At 43.9% G+C, this 16,458-nt stretch overlaps 1 protein-coding gene across 3 annotated transcripts in view; it reads right to left on the reverse strand.

Moving 5' to 3' along the window:
- Positions 1-16,458, reverse strand: part of SIPA1L2 (signal induced proliferation associated 1 like 2) — a 104,108-nt gene that overhangs the window by 48,669 nt on the left and 38,981 nt on the right. For all 3 annotated transcript variants that reach the window (XM_088020193.1, XM_028104594.2, XM_088020192.1), the window contains exons 6-8: positions 13,960-14,117; positions 8,229-8,805; positions 4,555-4,829 (exon numbers count right to left, since the gene is read on the reverse strand). In XM_088020193.1, coding sequence (XP_087876319.1) covers positions 4,555-4,829; positions 8,229-8,805; positions 13,960-14,117 — 1,010 coding nt within the window. The remainder of the gene's footprint in view (positions 1-4,554; positions 4,830-8,228; positions 8,806-13,959; positions 14,118-16,458) is intronic.

Below are 16,458 nucleotides of genomic sequence, written 5' to 3' on the forward strand. Positions count from 1 at the left end.
TAATGCAACATTCTTACTTCAAGGAGGGAGAGAAACATCTGAACTCTACATTGGAGGGACAGGGCAGAGGAGGCAGAACCTTTCACAGTTCACATTGAAAGTTATTCCTGGAGGGTGCCCCTAAGACAATACCAAAGGTGGGGCGCCTGGGTGGCTCAGTCAGTTAACGGTCCGCCTTCAGCTCAGGTGGTGATCCCAGGGTCCTGGGGTCGGGCTCCTTGCTCATCAGGGAGCCTGTTTCTCCCTCTCCCTCTGCCCATTACCCCTGTGCTCATTATCTTTCTCTCTCAAAAAATAAATAAAATCTTAAAAAAAAAGACAATACCAAATGTAACTGATTTTTTTTGTCCACACAAATAAGTTGGAACTCTACTTTAAAAACCTCACTTAGGTCAAGATTTCAATTCACCATCTACTTTAGAGATCTCTCTCTCTCTCTCCAACCTGCTAACTTGACAAGACTGAGTTTCCCTTCCTAGTTCAATTTCTAGAACTAGGTGCATGGACTTCAGGGAGTGGAATGGTCTAACAACCAGCAGCAAAGCAGAACAACGTCAAGCTTTGATTTACAGAATAGCTTAAATTAAAATAAATTTATAAAGTGAGCATAACGCTTCAATAGAATGATGAGAGAACAACTATTTAGGCTCAAGACGACGTGAGACAATTTCCACTGTTTTGCATTATATAGAAAAATATGTCTGGGATGGCATGTCAACAAAGTATGAAAAGTCACATGAAACAGAGACGCCATAGCAAGGAATTTCAATTCCACATTTATTGGACATATTTACTGTATCACTCACATTGTATAACAACTCATGCATAATTCGGATGAGTTGTTATTGCCTTTATAGCAGCCTTTTAAATTGATGTGCTTGCCTTCAAATGACATTGATAGTGTGTCAGTCACCTTTGAAGGCTAGGAGCGGGGGCAATGGGATCCCTTGCAAAACCGAGGAAGAGCTTAATGAAGCATCTTCAGCCAAGTCTTCTTCACCTTTGCCACAGAGATGTCTGCTTGGGAAATACCCTCCTCCCTTTCAAAGCTCATTTCCATTTGAAGAATGCTATTCCCCAACTGCTTCTTGCCACTCATTCCCCCGCCTGTGTGAATTTCGCTCCTGGTCCAACCCCAGCACGACATCAGTTAATAAGCATTCCCGAAGGGATCCTCCCTGCTCAGTGTGTTCTGGAACTCCACAAGGAAAAGGGAAAACGGCTCTGCCTTCCTTTCAAGCTGAGGGACAGCTGAATTACCATCACCCTGACACCGGAGAACAGGACTTCAAACCGTGGGGTGGCTTGTGAGAAATACTTTCCCAACTAAAGACTTCATTTAATCCAGCAGCTTCTGAGTCATAAGCAAACACCTTCGGATATGTGAACAACCGGAAGTAAGTCTATTAGGGGACAGGCCTGTCCTACTGCTGATGGGAACAGACAGGCTGGAGGTGAGTTATTCCCCACTGAGACCCTGCAGGAAAAAATCCAGCTGATACACGGCAAAAATGAATCCAAACATTTTTCACTGCATCGTTTGCAATGCTCACAAAGATTGAAGTATCTTGCAACGCATTGGCTATTTTTGTAGTCCTATGGCTCTCGCATTAAAGATACACACACACACACACACACACACACACACACACACACACACACGTCCATTTAAATGAATGTCTTTTTTTTTGCCCCTTGTCAAAGTGCTTGCAACACTTGTGTGAACAAGGTGTGTGAACAAGGTGGCGGTAATTATCCATGCCACAAATCACATATGTGCTTGTAGCTTGAGGCAGATCCTTGTGCCAAGGAAAATGGCACTGAGTGATGTTCCATTTAAAAGTTTTGTATTTTAATTTTTTAAATGAGTCAAAAGCACACATGAAATTTAAAATGACGTGTCATCCTTGCATCTTGGTCTAAAGCAAAGTGCTGTTATTGCGAGGGTAACTTCTTGTTATGTGACGCTGCCTGACAACAGAAAGTACTTTTATCAGGAGCCTAGACAGTCACAGCCCAAACTCACAGAAATATGGATTTAAAAATCTACAGATCCAAATTCCCACCAAACTGGAAGACTGAACCGAAAGGCCTTAAACCTTCGTGACTTGCAGAAATGGGGGTGGGGGGGCAGGCAGAGTGTCACCACCAGGCAAATAGCGAATTCTGATCCAGGCTAAGGTAAAAATACAGAAGACAGTTATTCCAGATTAATCAGGAGAGAAATCTGTACCTTCAGGGAATGACATTAATGAGACTCTGAGGAAACAAAGGTAAAATCTCTAAATATCTTGAACAGCTTCAATAAGAACATTTGCATTTAAAACAAAGGAAGAATTCATTATGTGCAGACCAAGGCAGATAACAGATAATGCGTCCTTGGATAGAAAAGTAACAGCCAGAACTTTTAAATGGTAGTGTTTGTTTGTTTGTTTGAGCTGAAAAACAATTCAGTATTTCTCAGGAAATTGTATTCTTCTAAATCATATGTTCTAAATACCAACCATAATAACTTTAACATCTTTATTAAGCAGATCTCTTGAAAAGCCTAAAAAAAGAAATTTCTACCGAGCAACAGTAGACCAGAATTATAAACAGGCGAGAAATGTTATTTTTTTTAACTCAAAAGAACACGGTAACCTTTTTGGCTAATTCCACAGCAGTAATCAACCTCTAAGACAGATAACTCACCAGATTTGTAAATCTATATTTCTACCAAAGGAAGAAAGAATTCTCACTATATGGGAAAACTTCTGGGAACTGGCTTAAAATTTATTTTAAAACACTTCACTCACACAACATTGTGGCTTCAAAGGTCTAAAGGACTTGCCTTTGGTTATTTCCAAGTCTCATTTTTAAGAAAACAGTTTCTGTCTTTGATTTCTTCGCACTCGTACCACTGTGTGTGATTGGTGGGATTCTTGGAAAGCAAAGAGACTAGACGGGACAGAACTTGGGAAGGCAATGAGAAGCATCCTGGATATTTCCCGAGATATGCGGCGGCTACTCTCAAGAAGAATTTCAACTCGTTCAACCTTTATTTTGTAAACCTACTGAGCAGATAGAGGAAACAAGGCCACAGAAAGTCAGGTGGGTGGCAAGTGGTAAGAAATTAAACAGAGACGGGCTTTTGCAATATTCTGCACGTTAGCCAGGGAGGAAGGTGGTATGCCTCTGGTCTGTTTTCTAAAAAAAATGTCATGGTTTAGAGCTGATCTAGCTAATCAACAGTAGCCGCTAGCCACATGTGGCTAAGGAAATCTTAATTAATTGAAATGAAAAATTCACGTTCTCGGCAGCACTAGCCACAGCTCAAGTGCATGACAGCTGCGTGTCGCCAGGGGCTGCTGTTTCGGACAGCGTGGATGTGGACCGTGGTCACCGTGGGAGCTGTGGCTGGACAGCGCCGGTCCAGAGGATGAAGTAAGGAGACAGACAAAGTACAAGGAATGACCTCAGTGACCACGGAAGTACGTCCAGAAAGCGGGCAATCATCTTGCTATTTAGAATGATAAGAATTTCTTTTAGAGCATGGAAAAACTCACATGAATATCCTAAAGTTTTTAATTTAACTAAAATGTGTGGGGTACTGATTATGCCCAAAGGTGCCACGTGCTTTACGTGCATCAGTCTTATTTAATCTTCGTAAGAGTAGTACGAGGTAGGCAATATTATAATCCCCATCTTACCGACAGCAAATGAGGCTTAGAGGGAGCATGCACACGACCCAAGATCACACAGCTAAGGCGGGGATTCCAAGCCAGAGGTTGGAAGGTGGCCTGTAGGAAGTCCTTTTGAGCTGGAGTGAGAAGGCACACTGGCTACACTACCAGGCACTCTGCTGCACAATGGTGGTCCACAGCCCACACGGATGGCTTGCTCTTTATTAGCCTTCTTTCCCTCTGGGCCTAATATATTCTTGATGTCCAGTGTGATTATTTTCTATTAACAATGGAACACTACCGCCCACTAATGCCATTCTCTTCCTATCCTCCATCCGTCCACCTCTGAGCTTCTTTGCATAGGGTTCTTGGGACAGCTTACGACAATGTCCTGAACCAGTTCAACCTGAATGAAGTAGTCACATCACAGAGTCTATTTGATGTTCCACCCCTCCTTCAGACATACAGTACTGATCTCTTACATATCCTGTTAAGAATCAATGACTTCACGCTATAGAAAGGAATTCTAGTGATGCAGAGTATTTCACTTGCTAAGGACTGAGCGATGATAAAGAATATTTCCTCTTAAACATGGGTTCTCAGTGGTCCAGGTGAATCAGGCAGGTGCTCTGCTCCTTAGTTTGTAATATCTCAGCCTTTACGTGGGCAATGTCCCTGGAAATTGCTCAGAAAATTGTAACTGATCGTTTATTACACACTAATAACGTTTTTAAAGCTCTTTTTCAATTGCTCCAATGCTCGACGTCCAAACGACTTTGGCTGAAGACACACCCGACTACATCCTCTACGGATCCTGCGGGAGCAGCCGGGACAGCACCTGCTACAGAGGCCAAGGAAGGGCCAGCCCTGCTTAGGGCCTCACGTGCCTTACCTCCGGGGTGAGCCATCATCGTGGGGCTGGATGATGACTACCTTCACGGTCACGGAAGTCCGGAGCAGGTCGATCATCTGCTCGTGGGTGAGGGTGGCCACAGCCACTTTGCAGATCTCCACGAGGCGGCTCCCTTGGCGAAGGCCAGCCTTCCAGGCAAAGCCAAAAGGTTCCACGTCTGCAACGATTCCTTCAAAATTCACGTGGAAGCCAAGCTGGCCCAGCCCATTCCTCCTCAGGGTCATTTCCACGGTCTCGCAGCCTCGAGTCACTATCTGAGGGGAAAAGAGACCATGAGACGCTGCTGTGGAGCCCCCTACCCCACCCCTGCAAGGTAGAGGCACGCACACAGACCTCCCAGCCCTGCCTGCCAACCTACCAGGTGACATGCTAAAGCACATTACAATGCTGAGTTCACCATAATCAGCTGTTCCAGATGGACTGTAGTGATGGGAAAATGTAGTCTCTTTCGAAACCATGACAAGTTTCATCCATTAAACATTAAAAGCTACTCAATTTCATCCAACTTAAAAAATGGCCCAAACCCCTTCCCAGCTAACACTCAGAGGGTCACCCCCAGGAGGGGTAGCCACAGAAGTCAGCATGTTAGGAGATGTGCAAGTGTTCTCTGCACCGGACGTACCACTCTGTCCTCCGGGAAGCCCCCTCGGGGCTTGCCTGAGAGATGAGCACCATTTGGACCTGCTCGTCTGGGTGACGAGGACAATTTGGCTTAAACGTGGGCAGGCCTGCCAGGCTCCCAGGCTCCCTGGCATCTGCTGACAAGGTTAGTGTGCAGGATGGCGCTCTTGCAGGCAGCAGAGACACCCGCCCCGTGCCTGGGGGCCACCTCTCCTTCATGGGGTCCATCCTTTGGGGGCCTAGGACAACCCCAAGCAGTGGCGCTTCAGTGCTCTGACCTTCCCCAAGAGTGTGAGTCTACAGCAGTGTCACAAAAAGGAATGTGGACGCAAGGTTGGTCAGCATCCCACACAGCACACCGAGGCACCAATCATTAGTTAATGCCATCCTCAAAAGCGTTCACTGAGAGTAACTTACACGCACTGAGAGAAAACCACAGGCCAACAGGCCATTAAATGTCACCTGATGACTACAGCATCACTTATTTGTGGGAAATTTAAAGTCGGGACGTATCATACCCGTATCCCCCAAAGCACAGAGCTAATGGATAAAGTTGCAGTTTAATAAATGCTCCATTTCCATGATACACACTCTGAATACCCAGATTCCTATTTAATAAGACCTATGAGTGTAAGTGCAGCTGTGGGACTGGGCTGGTTCTGTGTATGTCCACTGTGTCTGTTTCCATGGTTACCCACACAGGTACACACAATCGCCCATCAACTTCCCACAGATACATGATAGCTGGGGGCTCAGGAAAATGGGACAAGGCACTGCTGGTCTTCGCGGTGAGATTTTGAAAGACCAAAGCTTGCAAAGTTATGAACCGAACTAACTGGAAATTGTTGGAAAAGTAGTTTTGTAAAATGTACACCGTGAATAAAATTTTCCTTCACTTCTTTTTCAATTTTGTTTTGACTACGCTTTCCTACCAAAAGCCTACATATGTGTGACATATGCCCTGCCTTCTTTCAAATATTAATGCAATTTTCAGACGAGATTTAGCGTCCACGTATCAGATTGAAGAGTGATCAAGCCTTTCCTGAGACCTACGTGTCTCTTCTCCTTATTTCTTCCAACTACCTGCTACCTGTCCTACTTTTGCTTTTTGCTATTTATTTATCACTTCTGTTCCTCGCTTCTTAACATTTGCAAAGGGTAAAGGATCAGTTATTTGGAGTTCCTTACATACTCACATGGACTCAATTACCACAGGAAAATGGGGGCTTCCTATCCATGTCCCTACCCAGGACTGGCCATATAATTGGTGGCGCCCAGTGCAAAATCAAAATGCAGGGCTCCTGGGTCAAAGACTATTTAGAATTTCAAGATAGTAACAGCAGAGCACTCAACCAAGCATGGGCTCTTCCGACAGTGGGCCCCAGAGAATGGGTCACGGGTTGCACACGAATGAAGCGGGCCCTGCCTGTCCCCTTAGGTGTCAGCTCTCATTCCTTCCTGGGTCTGTACCTGCATAACGGACACCGTTAATTTCAGTTTCCACCATGATAAAAGGCACACTGAATCTACCACCTGCCAAAGAGCACTCATTCCCCATATCGGCACTATGAATTCGAGATCCTCTTTGCTAATGCCCTGTACCAACCTTATGTTCTAATCCCTCAACGGTCTGTGGGTTGGGTTGTTTCCAAAATCTCCTGCTGCAAGTCATCCTAGACACACAATACATTTCCTCAAACATGTTCCAGACATCAGGCACCTCCGTCAACATTAGCCACACCACTGCTTTTCTAGGAAAATGGTAGAATGGGGTCCACAAAACAGCAAATGGGTAAGGACCTATGAAATGTGCATTTTGGTGGTTGGTGAAGTGGCATTTGTTTGTGTTGTATTTTCAGGAGCACAGATTATGATGACCCAGTGGATCTCCTAAAAAGAGGTATTTATGGTATTACCAAAAGCACGGTGTATCTCAAGACTCACAAGGATAACTCAGTTCTCCAGGCACATAAACTAATCACATACTTAATCATCCCCAAATCACATCTATGTTTGTGCACGTATACCCGATAATACTGTTAAACACACTGAGGTGTGTTCCTGTAAATAGTGTCTACAAATAATTAAATTATTTCTCCAAGGCTAGCAGACACTGACTTCATTGTATTGTCTCTAATACACCGTGTGAATAACAAAGGGGAGATTTATATTTGGTGGGAGGAAAGGGGACAGGAAATGGGTATGAACTCTCCTTTTTTCATGATTCGTAATTGACTAAATCTTTTCCAAAAACTGAAATACACATCCCCTTGGGGGAAGATTTAAACATGAGAAATTCTTTTGTCACAGCACGTTTGGGTTCTTATACTATATTTGATTTATCCTTATAGCGGGTTTGACAGACTCAAACTAAAATCTGGATCTTTCTGTGTGAAAATCGGGAGCAGAAATATTAACTGTTACACTCCGTGGACATCATTTAGGGGTTCTGTACTAAAAACAACATTTAAAAAAAAATCTCTTTCAGGACAGATTTTTTTTTTTTTTAAGGTCTAGCTTAATGGGTAATTCTATAAAACCTCCTTAAGAAACTGTGGCTGGAGAGTAATAATATATTTAATCTGGCAGACTAAAGAAAAACACCTGCTATATAAACACGCACAGAATTGAAGGTGCAAAGAAGACAGTCATTCATAGGGTCAACAGCAACCGTGTGCCCATTTCTCCCAACTGAGAGGGTCCTGTCTTGTCCGTCTCCACACACAGACGTAATATCTAGACAATGCTCCATGTTTTTCTTTCGGATATGCGATTAAAATACATCCTCATGTTCCCTTTTGGAAGGTGGTTTAACTTTTCCTTTCCAAACAGTTAGTAACAGGTGCATCTCCATGACTCACATATGTAGCAACCGCTCAAAAGGACACAGAATTTAGTTAAGCCCTGTAGCCATATAAAACAGTAATGCATTCCCTAGGTGCCATAAACATGGTGGAATTTCCACAGTGGAAGCCATCGTGAATCTGGGATTGAAGATCTAAGGATGGTGGAAACACAAAACCTGTACTTACTCCTAAGCGCTGGACAATTTCCCTGATGTCTTCAGCACAATTATCCACGGAGGACAGAAGGATACACTCCCCTCTCTCGTAAAACACTTTGATACTCATTAATCCAGACGTCCACCCGATGACGTCCCTGCAGGAACAGTTAAATACAACGTTCTTGGAATCCTTTTCAATCAACATTATGAACTCATTGGAAATCCCAAGAAGACACTCAATGTCAGCAGACTGGCCGAAGTCCCGAGCTATTACGTGCCACATGATTGCTCCGACGCTGAACAGATGGGCATCCTTCCTTGGCTTCACTTTCTCCTTCTTCTTTGCACCCAGTGTAATGAAACTGAATTTCACAGAGGTATCCACAGTGGCAGTTGTAACAAAGTTCTCCGCCAGATCCTTCAAGTACTCTTGCCTCGTTCGAGTGGCCATGGCTCGAAACTTCTCTGACTTATGGGCTGCGTTTTCTGCATTGATCACTTTGGCTAAAAGGAAGTCCCGAAATACTGCTGACTTTGGAAAAGTTACTCCTTTGGGAATTGGTGGACCAAATGGTGGTACATCTTTTGATCTAGAAACTCCAACACTGAGAAAGAAAAGAAAAAAGGAAATAAGATGAGTTGTAATACCATGTTTACCTTCAGAAATCTGATATATACCTATACTCTCAACTTATGCCATCTATTTTGTAGCTTTTTGTCATACTTATTTCTGGATACCCAGTGGATGGTTGGTTGGTTGGTTGGTTGTTTTTCAAACTGATTAGATGGGCTGGTACTCTAACCCTACAGCTGGTCATCACTGGGAAAGACAGTGACACTCTGAACGGAAGTGAGGTTATTAGCCCCAGGTGGCTGCTTGGGACCTCACTGGTACTGGACACCATGTTCACACTTCACAGGGCCAAAAGTTTTAAGTGTCCCATTTTTTTCAGGAAATGCTCACTTGGTCACATTTTGGGAAATCTCAGTGGAAGTTTTATGGGAGTCAAATTTTAAGAGAGTCCAGGGACTGAAAAGATCAAGCATAGAGTGACAGTAACAACCACCTCAATAGGTCAAGACCAACAATGCTCCCCTACATCAGGCAGAAGGTGTGGTTGTCTCAAACCCTCCTTGGAATGAGATCAACTATGAAGGCTGAATTAATGATAATAAATGAAGGACTGGACTGAGGCAATGATGAATCGCAGAGCATCTACAGCATCCACTCCCCAGTGACTGAGTAGCCACTGAGAAACCAAGAGTCAGTACTAATCCCACATCTCCCCAGGCTGGTGTTTTCTGCACTGGAATAAACAAAGGAAGCGATCTATACTTCATCTTCATCAGAAAGTCTTGAACGTGGTGAACTAAGGGATGAAACAATTCTGTCCAAATTTGTTGTTGGGTGTGAGGTCCTCTTCCAGAAAGTGGCTGGTTAGACTCTTAAAAAGATCGCGGTCTCCAGCCCTCTCTGACCTTTGCTTTAATGTGCACACTCTTCAGGAGAGTGAGTCACTTCTGGGGAGCTGGGCAGCACGATGGAAGACTGTCTGCCTGGGGCCTTAGCTGGTATGAAAGGGGTGGGAAGGACGGATCCCCTTTGGGATAGAGGCACCTAATTCATTCAGGGATGGTAGCGTGTGCACTAAACCAGACAGTGATGGGGCAGACTCAACTTGTATCCTCAAAGGAAGGCCCTAAAAATACTTCAGAGGCTGAAGTGTTTTGGGACCAAACTCATACTTGACTCATCTTCCTCCTGTTACTATCCTTAGAATGGACATTCCAGACTGGGTAGGAATTAGTTTGTCTTCACATTTTAACTCCCAGAGAGCTGTTGCAAAGCTACCTGCCTGGACTGGTGATGAGGCTAACCACACCTTGTTGCTTTTCCACTATACCGGTCAGCGAGCTCAGGTGGCCTATCTGTGCATTGGGACCTGCCATCCCACTAAACTCATGTGATCACCTCCCCTAATTTTTCCCCCCCAGTAATGAGCACAGTTTCCTGGAAGACCTTTACCCACAGAAGGTTCAGGAGGCCCAATCTCATTTGACACCTTGCAGGATTACTTTTTTGTACTTAGCTCTATGGATCTCAAGCTACTCTGACTGTGGCTTATATGCACTTAAGCCAAAGCATCAGGGAAAACTTTTTATATCTAAATATGTTCCAAAAAAGCTCTCACTGTAGAGCTCCATAGTGGTTAGGGAGAGGTACCTTATAAAAGGGCAATTGCTTTTGTCCCAAATTACTGACCCTAATATCTAACTGGACATTCCCTCCACCATGTACAGTATATTAACTACTTGATCAACTGAAAATCCTGTGTATCTCAGATCCAAGTTGAACAAGAAAAGCAGCCAGAAGTTAGGTCTGGCTATTCCAGGATTACTATGATATTATGGAATGGAGATCAATTAGAGATCTCTGTTTACAGAAGTTTACATAATTCTTTCAAACAGAACTGAGGTCAGAGGAATATTCCTTGGCCAGATTTAGATGATTCCCAATGGGCTGAAACAAGAATGTGTTTCAGAATTCCCTTTTTTTTTTTTTAAGATTTTATTTATTTATTTGAGAGAGAGACAGAATGCGTGCACACATGGTGGGGGGAAGGGCAGGAGGAGAGGGATAAGGGAGAATCTCAAGCAGACTTCCCGAAGAGCACAGAGCCTGATGTGGGGCTCGATCTCACCACCCTGAGGTCATGACCTGAGCCGAAATCAAAAGTGGGACGCTTAAGCGACTGAGCCACCCAGGTGCCCCTCAGAATTTATTTTACCGAAATAACTTGATGGCATATCTAAATATAAGACCCTCCACTGAAAACCATAACACAAAGATGAACACTCCCTGATATGCAAGTTAAAGGGTTTTGGGAGAGCGAAGAGGTGATGAGCAGATGCCGTGCCCTGTTTGGGATTCTAGCTCCACCTCCTGCTGAGAGGCTCCGAGCTAGCCGCAACTTAATCCCTCTGTGCCTCAGTCTCCTCATCTGTAACGTGGAGGTTAGACAGTGCCATTCTCAAAAGGCCATGGTGAGCATGAAACCACGCAGTAGCATGCTAAGCTATCATTATGCAAACTGCTTTATCATTATTAGTATCACACACAATCATCATCTTCGTCATTGGTCTAACACTATCGTCTAACTTTTGTCAGGATGGACTACGTATTAAATCTTTGAGAAGGGAAGCCATCACTTTCAGCAGATATCACTCACTCTTAATCGACAGTTTCCTACCAAGCCTACACAGCAAAGAGTTTACTCATTCGGTTACCACTTCGCAAAGAGTTCATCTTGGAAAGTATACAAATGCATAAATCCCTCAAGGTTAGCTCTGCAATAGCTATTGCTAGTAAAATTAATGCACCCTGTATAAAAGAAGGAGGCAATTAGTTAAGTTTGCTTTTTTAAGATTTCAGACTACAATGCTGGTACTTGGAGCTTTGGGGATGCTGCCTCCTTGTCTCTCTCTAGGCTCAAGGAGACCCAGCCTTACTTCTTGGGAACTCTGCATCCATGGGAGGTACCTCAGACTACCTCTGGAAGGTGAGAGCATGTGCGTCTAAACTTCTGGACTTGCCAACCATGACAGTTTGTATCGGAGGGGGTCACCTAACCCAACAGGATTTGTGGGGGTTCCCTGAGGTGCATGTGATCCTTCTAGTCTTCTTCAAGATGCATCCACGGGTTAAGACATAGCAATTTAGAAACAGTGGACCTGGAGTATATTTTATCATTTCCTTGCAAATTATTCTAAAGAATTCACTTTGTCACTGGTAGAGCTCCATAGTGGTTTTGAGGAATATCATATGAAAGAGCCATATAAGGTGTTTTTGGAGAATTTGAGCACTGTAACCTTATTCCATGGGATAGAATTAATATGGCTTCGTTAACTGTTATGGAATTGATTTTACAGTATTCAAGATTATTACTGACTTGTTGAGGAATGCTCATGAAGTTTTTAAGTGATCAATATGAAGGTTTATGAGGCACTTCCCAAAATTTGAGGCACTCTACTGACTTTATATTTGAATCTCATTAGCAAATGGTAATTTAGTGATAACAATGTGGTTTCTTAAAAACCAACGATTCCACAGTTGAATGATTTGCATAATGCTATCCTCTATCATAGAAAACAGGACACAGACTCCTTTTTTTATAGGTAAGTTCTACATCTAGTCCAATACTGGTTTCAACATCCCTCCGCAGTAATTTTATTAAAACCAGAAAACCTGAAACCATTATGAAAAGAGACGTTACTGATAACTTTAAGATTTCTGGTGCTCATGAACTGCCTCGTGATAGAAGTATAAACTAAAACGGAAAGTAATTAAAAATACCTGATTTGACCTAAAAATAGCAGCCAATAAAGTAACACCAAATTTCATAAAGCCTTAGGCTTAAGTTTCTAATCCATTAGGAAGGTTCATTCAAGATCATCCTTCATAATTACCACTCATCGGGTGAGATCGAAGAAGAAGAATCCCATTTACCATGTTCGTACCAACATTATCTGTTTTAAACCTATCCTTGCCAGAGAAGAGACGTTATGCTTTTTATAAATATCATTTTTTTAAAGCAGTTCTGAGCATTCAGGCCAGTGGTCTTTTGCCCAGATGTGACTCAGGGAAGGAAAATGCATCAGATGCTCGGGTCAATTTTAGGTCTGTGACATCCGTGTGCTGCACAGTAGGGCTGGAGAATGAGCCCATTTGAACAAGCTGTGAGGCAACATTCGGGCTAAGAACTACCAGTTTATAGACTCTGTGTTCCTTTGAGATGGGCTGGGCGTGCGGCGGGGATATAAACCAGCAACATCTAACACACAGACTGGTTTCTCTGCCTTTAGGAGAGCACGCCTCACAGTCTTCCCCGTCGCTCCGTCCCCTCCCAGCGCACACACAAGTGCCCCATATCTGCCCAGGAGGCGGCTGAAATAGCACTTACTGTTTTAGGGTGATAAAGGGAAATAACCTTCGGGGAGTGCCAGGGACGCTAATAGGTGTTTCTGCATCATTTCTGCTATTTATTCTACACACTGATGTAGGTTCTCTTATCCTCAACTTTAAGAGAACGAATGAAAGTTTCCAAAAAGTATTAAAGTAACTTGTACAAAGCACCGGGAGCAGCACAGCTGGATTCTAAACCCAGGTCAGACACCCGCCACCCCCTTTTACCCCACAAGGCATATCTTCCAGTGGCAGCCATCTCCTCCGGAAGAGTCCGTGGGGAGGGGAGAGGAAACAGTGAGAAACAGGCTCGGGATTCCGAGGTACATGTACGGCCTTCGGAAATCACCGACGCAAGCATCAACTCTGGTCTCAGGAGCCCTGCGGGAGTGAGTGTTTCCAAGATCTTGGATGAGAAGCAGTGTTTTCCCACTACAGTCATTACTTCTGCTCGGGAAGAACCGAAATGGCCACATACATCAGCCACGTCCGAGGCTGGTTATCAATTAAGCTCTGGTTCCGGCAGCGGCTGGATGCAGGTTTTAAGGGGAAAATTGAGGAAATGCGTAATCTACAATTTTGAACTGCTAGGCATTTCGCTGTTCAAAAGGGGAAGGAGGCAATTATTTCATACAGAGAACAGCTGAGGGAAGACAGTGGAAATATAATTAGAAAAAGAAGAAAAAAAGATATTGATGGGGTTAGAGGTAATAACTGGGAAACAAAGATATTTCAGGAGAAGGTGTGCTATTGGAATATACCCGACAGAATGAAAGGCCAGGGGCTGCTGGCTCACCTGTAACACACGTTTTCGGTGCATGGGTTGTGCACTTTGACGATGACAAAGACGTGCTGGAAGTGGGACCGGATGCTTCTTGGAGTGAAAGGAAGTGCTCCGGGCTCTTGGAAGACAATGGTCACAATGTCATTTCCGATATGCCTTTTCCTCAGAAGCTGCGGTCAGGAAAGAGAACACACACAGAGTTACAAATGCGGTTTTCCGTAAAGACAAAATATGGCAACGTATACAACCTGCTCCTCTGTCCGCTGTAAAGGACTAATTCAGAAAGCAAGAGCCACTCTCTGAAAGTCAGTGCTCCTCAAAGGGACACGGGAAAAGCAAAATTGGGCTGCGTCCGAAACATATATGGAAAGGCATGCCTAACGCAGTTAATCTCTTGCACTTTAGAATTCAACTCCTTCTCACCTTGAGCTTCTGCACCCTGATAGAATAGAATATTAGCACTCAAAACGTTTTCAGGAATTTTTTTTTTTTTAAAGATTTTATTTATTTGACACAGAGAGATAGCGAGAGCAGGAACACAAGCAGGGGGAGTGGGAGAGGGAGAAGCAGGCTTCCTGCGGAGCAGGGAGCCCGATGTGGGGCTCGATCCCAGGACCCTGGGATCATGACCTGAGCCGAAGGCAGACGCTTAACGACTGAGCCACCGAGGCGCCCTTCAGGAATTTTTTTAAAGGTTTTATTTATTTATTTGAGAGAAAAAGAGAGAGAACACAAGCAGGGGGGAGGGGCAGAGGGAGAAGCAGGCTCCCCACTGAGCAGGGAGCCCGATGTGGGGTTCCATCCCAGGACCCTGGGATCATGACCCGAGCCAAAGGCAGACGCTTCACCGACTGAGCCCCCCACACGCCTCTACCCCTGCTTTCAGGAATTTTATAGTTTAAGCTCTTCAACTTAAAGCAGGGAGACAGAGTGAAAGAGAGGGTACAGGTTTGCTAAAATTCCTACACGAGTGTGTTAGGGCCTTAACCAGTGTCTGGTGCCCCCCCACCAAGGGCCTGTATACAACAGCAACACAGAAAGACTGTTACTTCGGTGGCTAATAGATTCAAACTGATTAACTGAAATCTAGCCTTTCAAAAGTAATTCAGAAACCAGAATTCTACCAGATTAACGGCTGGAAAACTCCATGGTATATAATCTTATACATTACCAAATGTGGCAGAAGACAAGGAACCCCAGAGCAGCAACATTTTAACAGAACTTTCACTTTTCATTCTCCTTTTGCCCAGAACGCTCCCTTCGCCCCAAGTTGCTCCTGGACAACTCAGGGTTCTAACTTAGGTATCTCCTCACCTGGAAGAAACTTCCCTGCAAGCCTACACTGGCAACTCCACACATACACCCAGCTCTACCTCTAGTGCATTAGTTGTAATAGAACTGTGCTAATTGTCGATTTACTTCTCCCACATCGGGTCATCATCTTTGGGAGGGCAGGAGAAAGGTCCTGTTGACTTCTGATTCGTTTATTTTTTTTTTTTTAAGATTTTATTTATTTATTTAAGAGAAAGAGAGAAAGGGAACACGAGGGGGGAGGGGCAGAGGGTGAGAGAGAAACAGATTCCCCACTGAGCCGAAGACAGATGCTTCACCAACTGAGCCACCCAGGTGCCCCCGATTTCCCTGTTTCTAATGGCCTGCCCAGGACATAGCCAACACCCAGTCCACATTTGCTGAAGGCATAAATGAGTGGTACAGACACAGGATCCCGGCCACATCACTTTGTGCAATAAAACCGTGATTGCACCTCTGAATATATGTCGATAAACCCATACACAAAGCACCCTCTAAGTTGATGCAAGTAAAACCACAGTATCTGTGCTCACAAAGTTTGTGATCTTCAGTTTTAATAGATACAATAATCTTTATAGGAGCTGGTGATGTCACTGCAGGAATGAGATAATCTCAGGTAGTAAATCTCTCTTTACTAGCAATAACAAAGACAACGAGCTTGCTCTTAAATTTATTTGGCACCTACAGAACATACCTCACTGTACAGAGCATTAAGTTCAACTCTTAAAGCCTTTTTAATCCAGATACAAAAAGGATTTCATTGTCAGGCCCCTGACTTGTGATTTAGCACGATAAAAGGTCTGGGAACTTGGGGATGAAATGTTCCTTCTTCCAGAATTCTCTGATATGCCAGTTAAATCACTGATTCATATGTTGAAAAACTCCCATTTAAATCACCAAGGTTAAAGTCAGACACACAGAAAAGTCGCCTTCCTGTCTGGGTGAAGTTTTGAAACATATATTCATATACATTAACACAGGCCCAATGAGCTATCTGTAGCTTTAAAAATGTTTGCTAAATATTTAAGTTAAAATGTGCCGTTTTGGATGCATGCAAAAAAAAATGAGTAGCAAACGAGGTCCTATACACTGTGTGATTATTTCCCCTTACTACAGTGGACACAGATGATAACCACGAGAAATATTTCATAAAGAAAAGAAAACGGGTGGGGCACCTGGGTGGCTCGGTCGTTAAGCCTC

The sequence above is a fragment of the Eumetopias jubatus genome, unplaced genomic scaffold (genome assembly GCF_037043125.1).
Source record: "Eumetopias jubatus isolate StellerSeaLion01/CBP00866 unplaced genomic scaffold, mEumJub1_p1.0 scaffold_17, whole genome shotgun sequence".
NCBI lineage: Eukaryota > Metazoa > Chordata > Mammalia > Carnivora > Otariidae > Eumetopias > Eumetopias jubatus.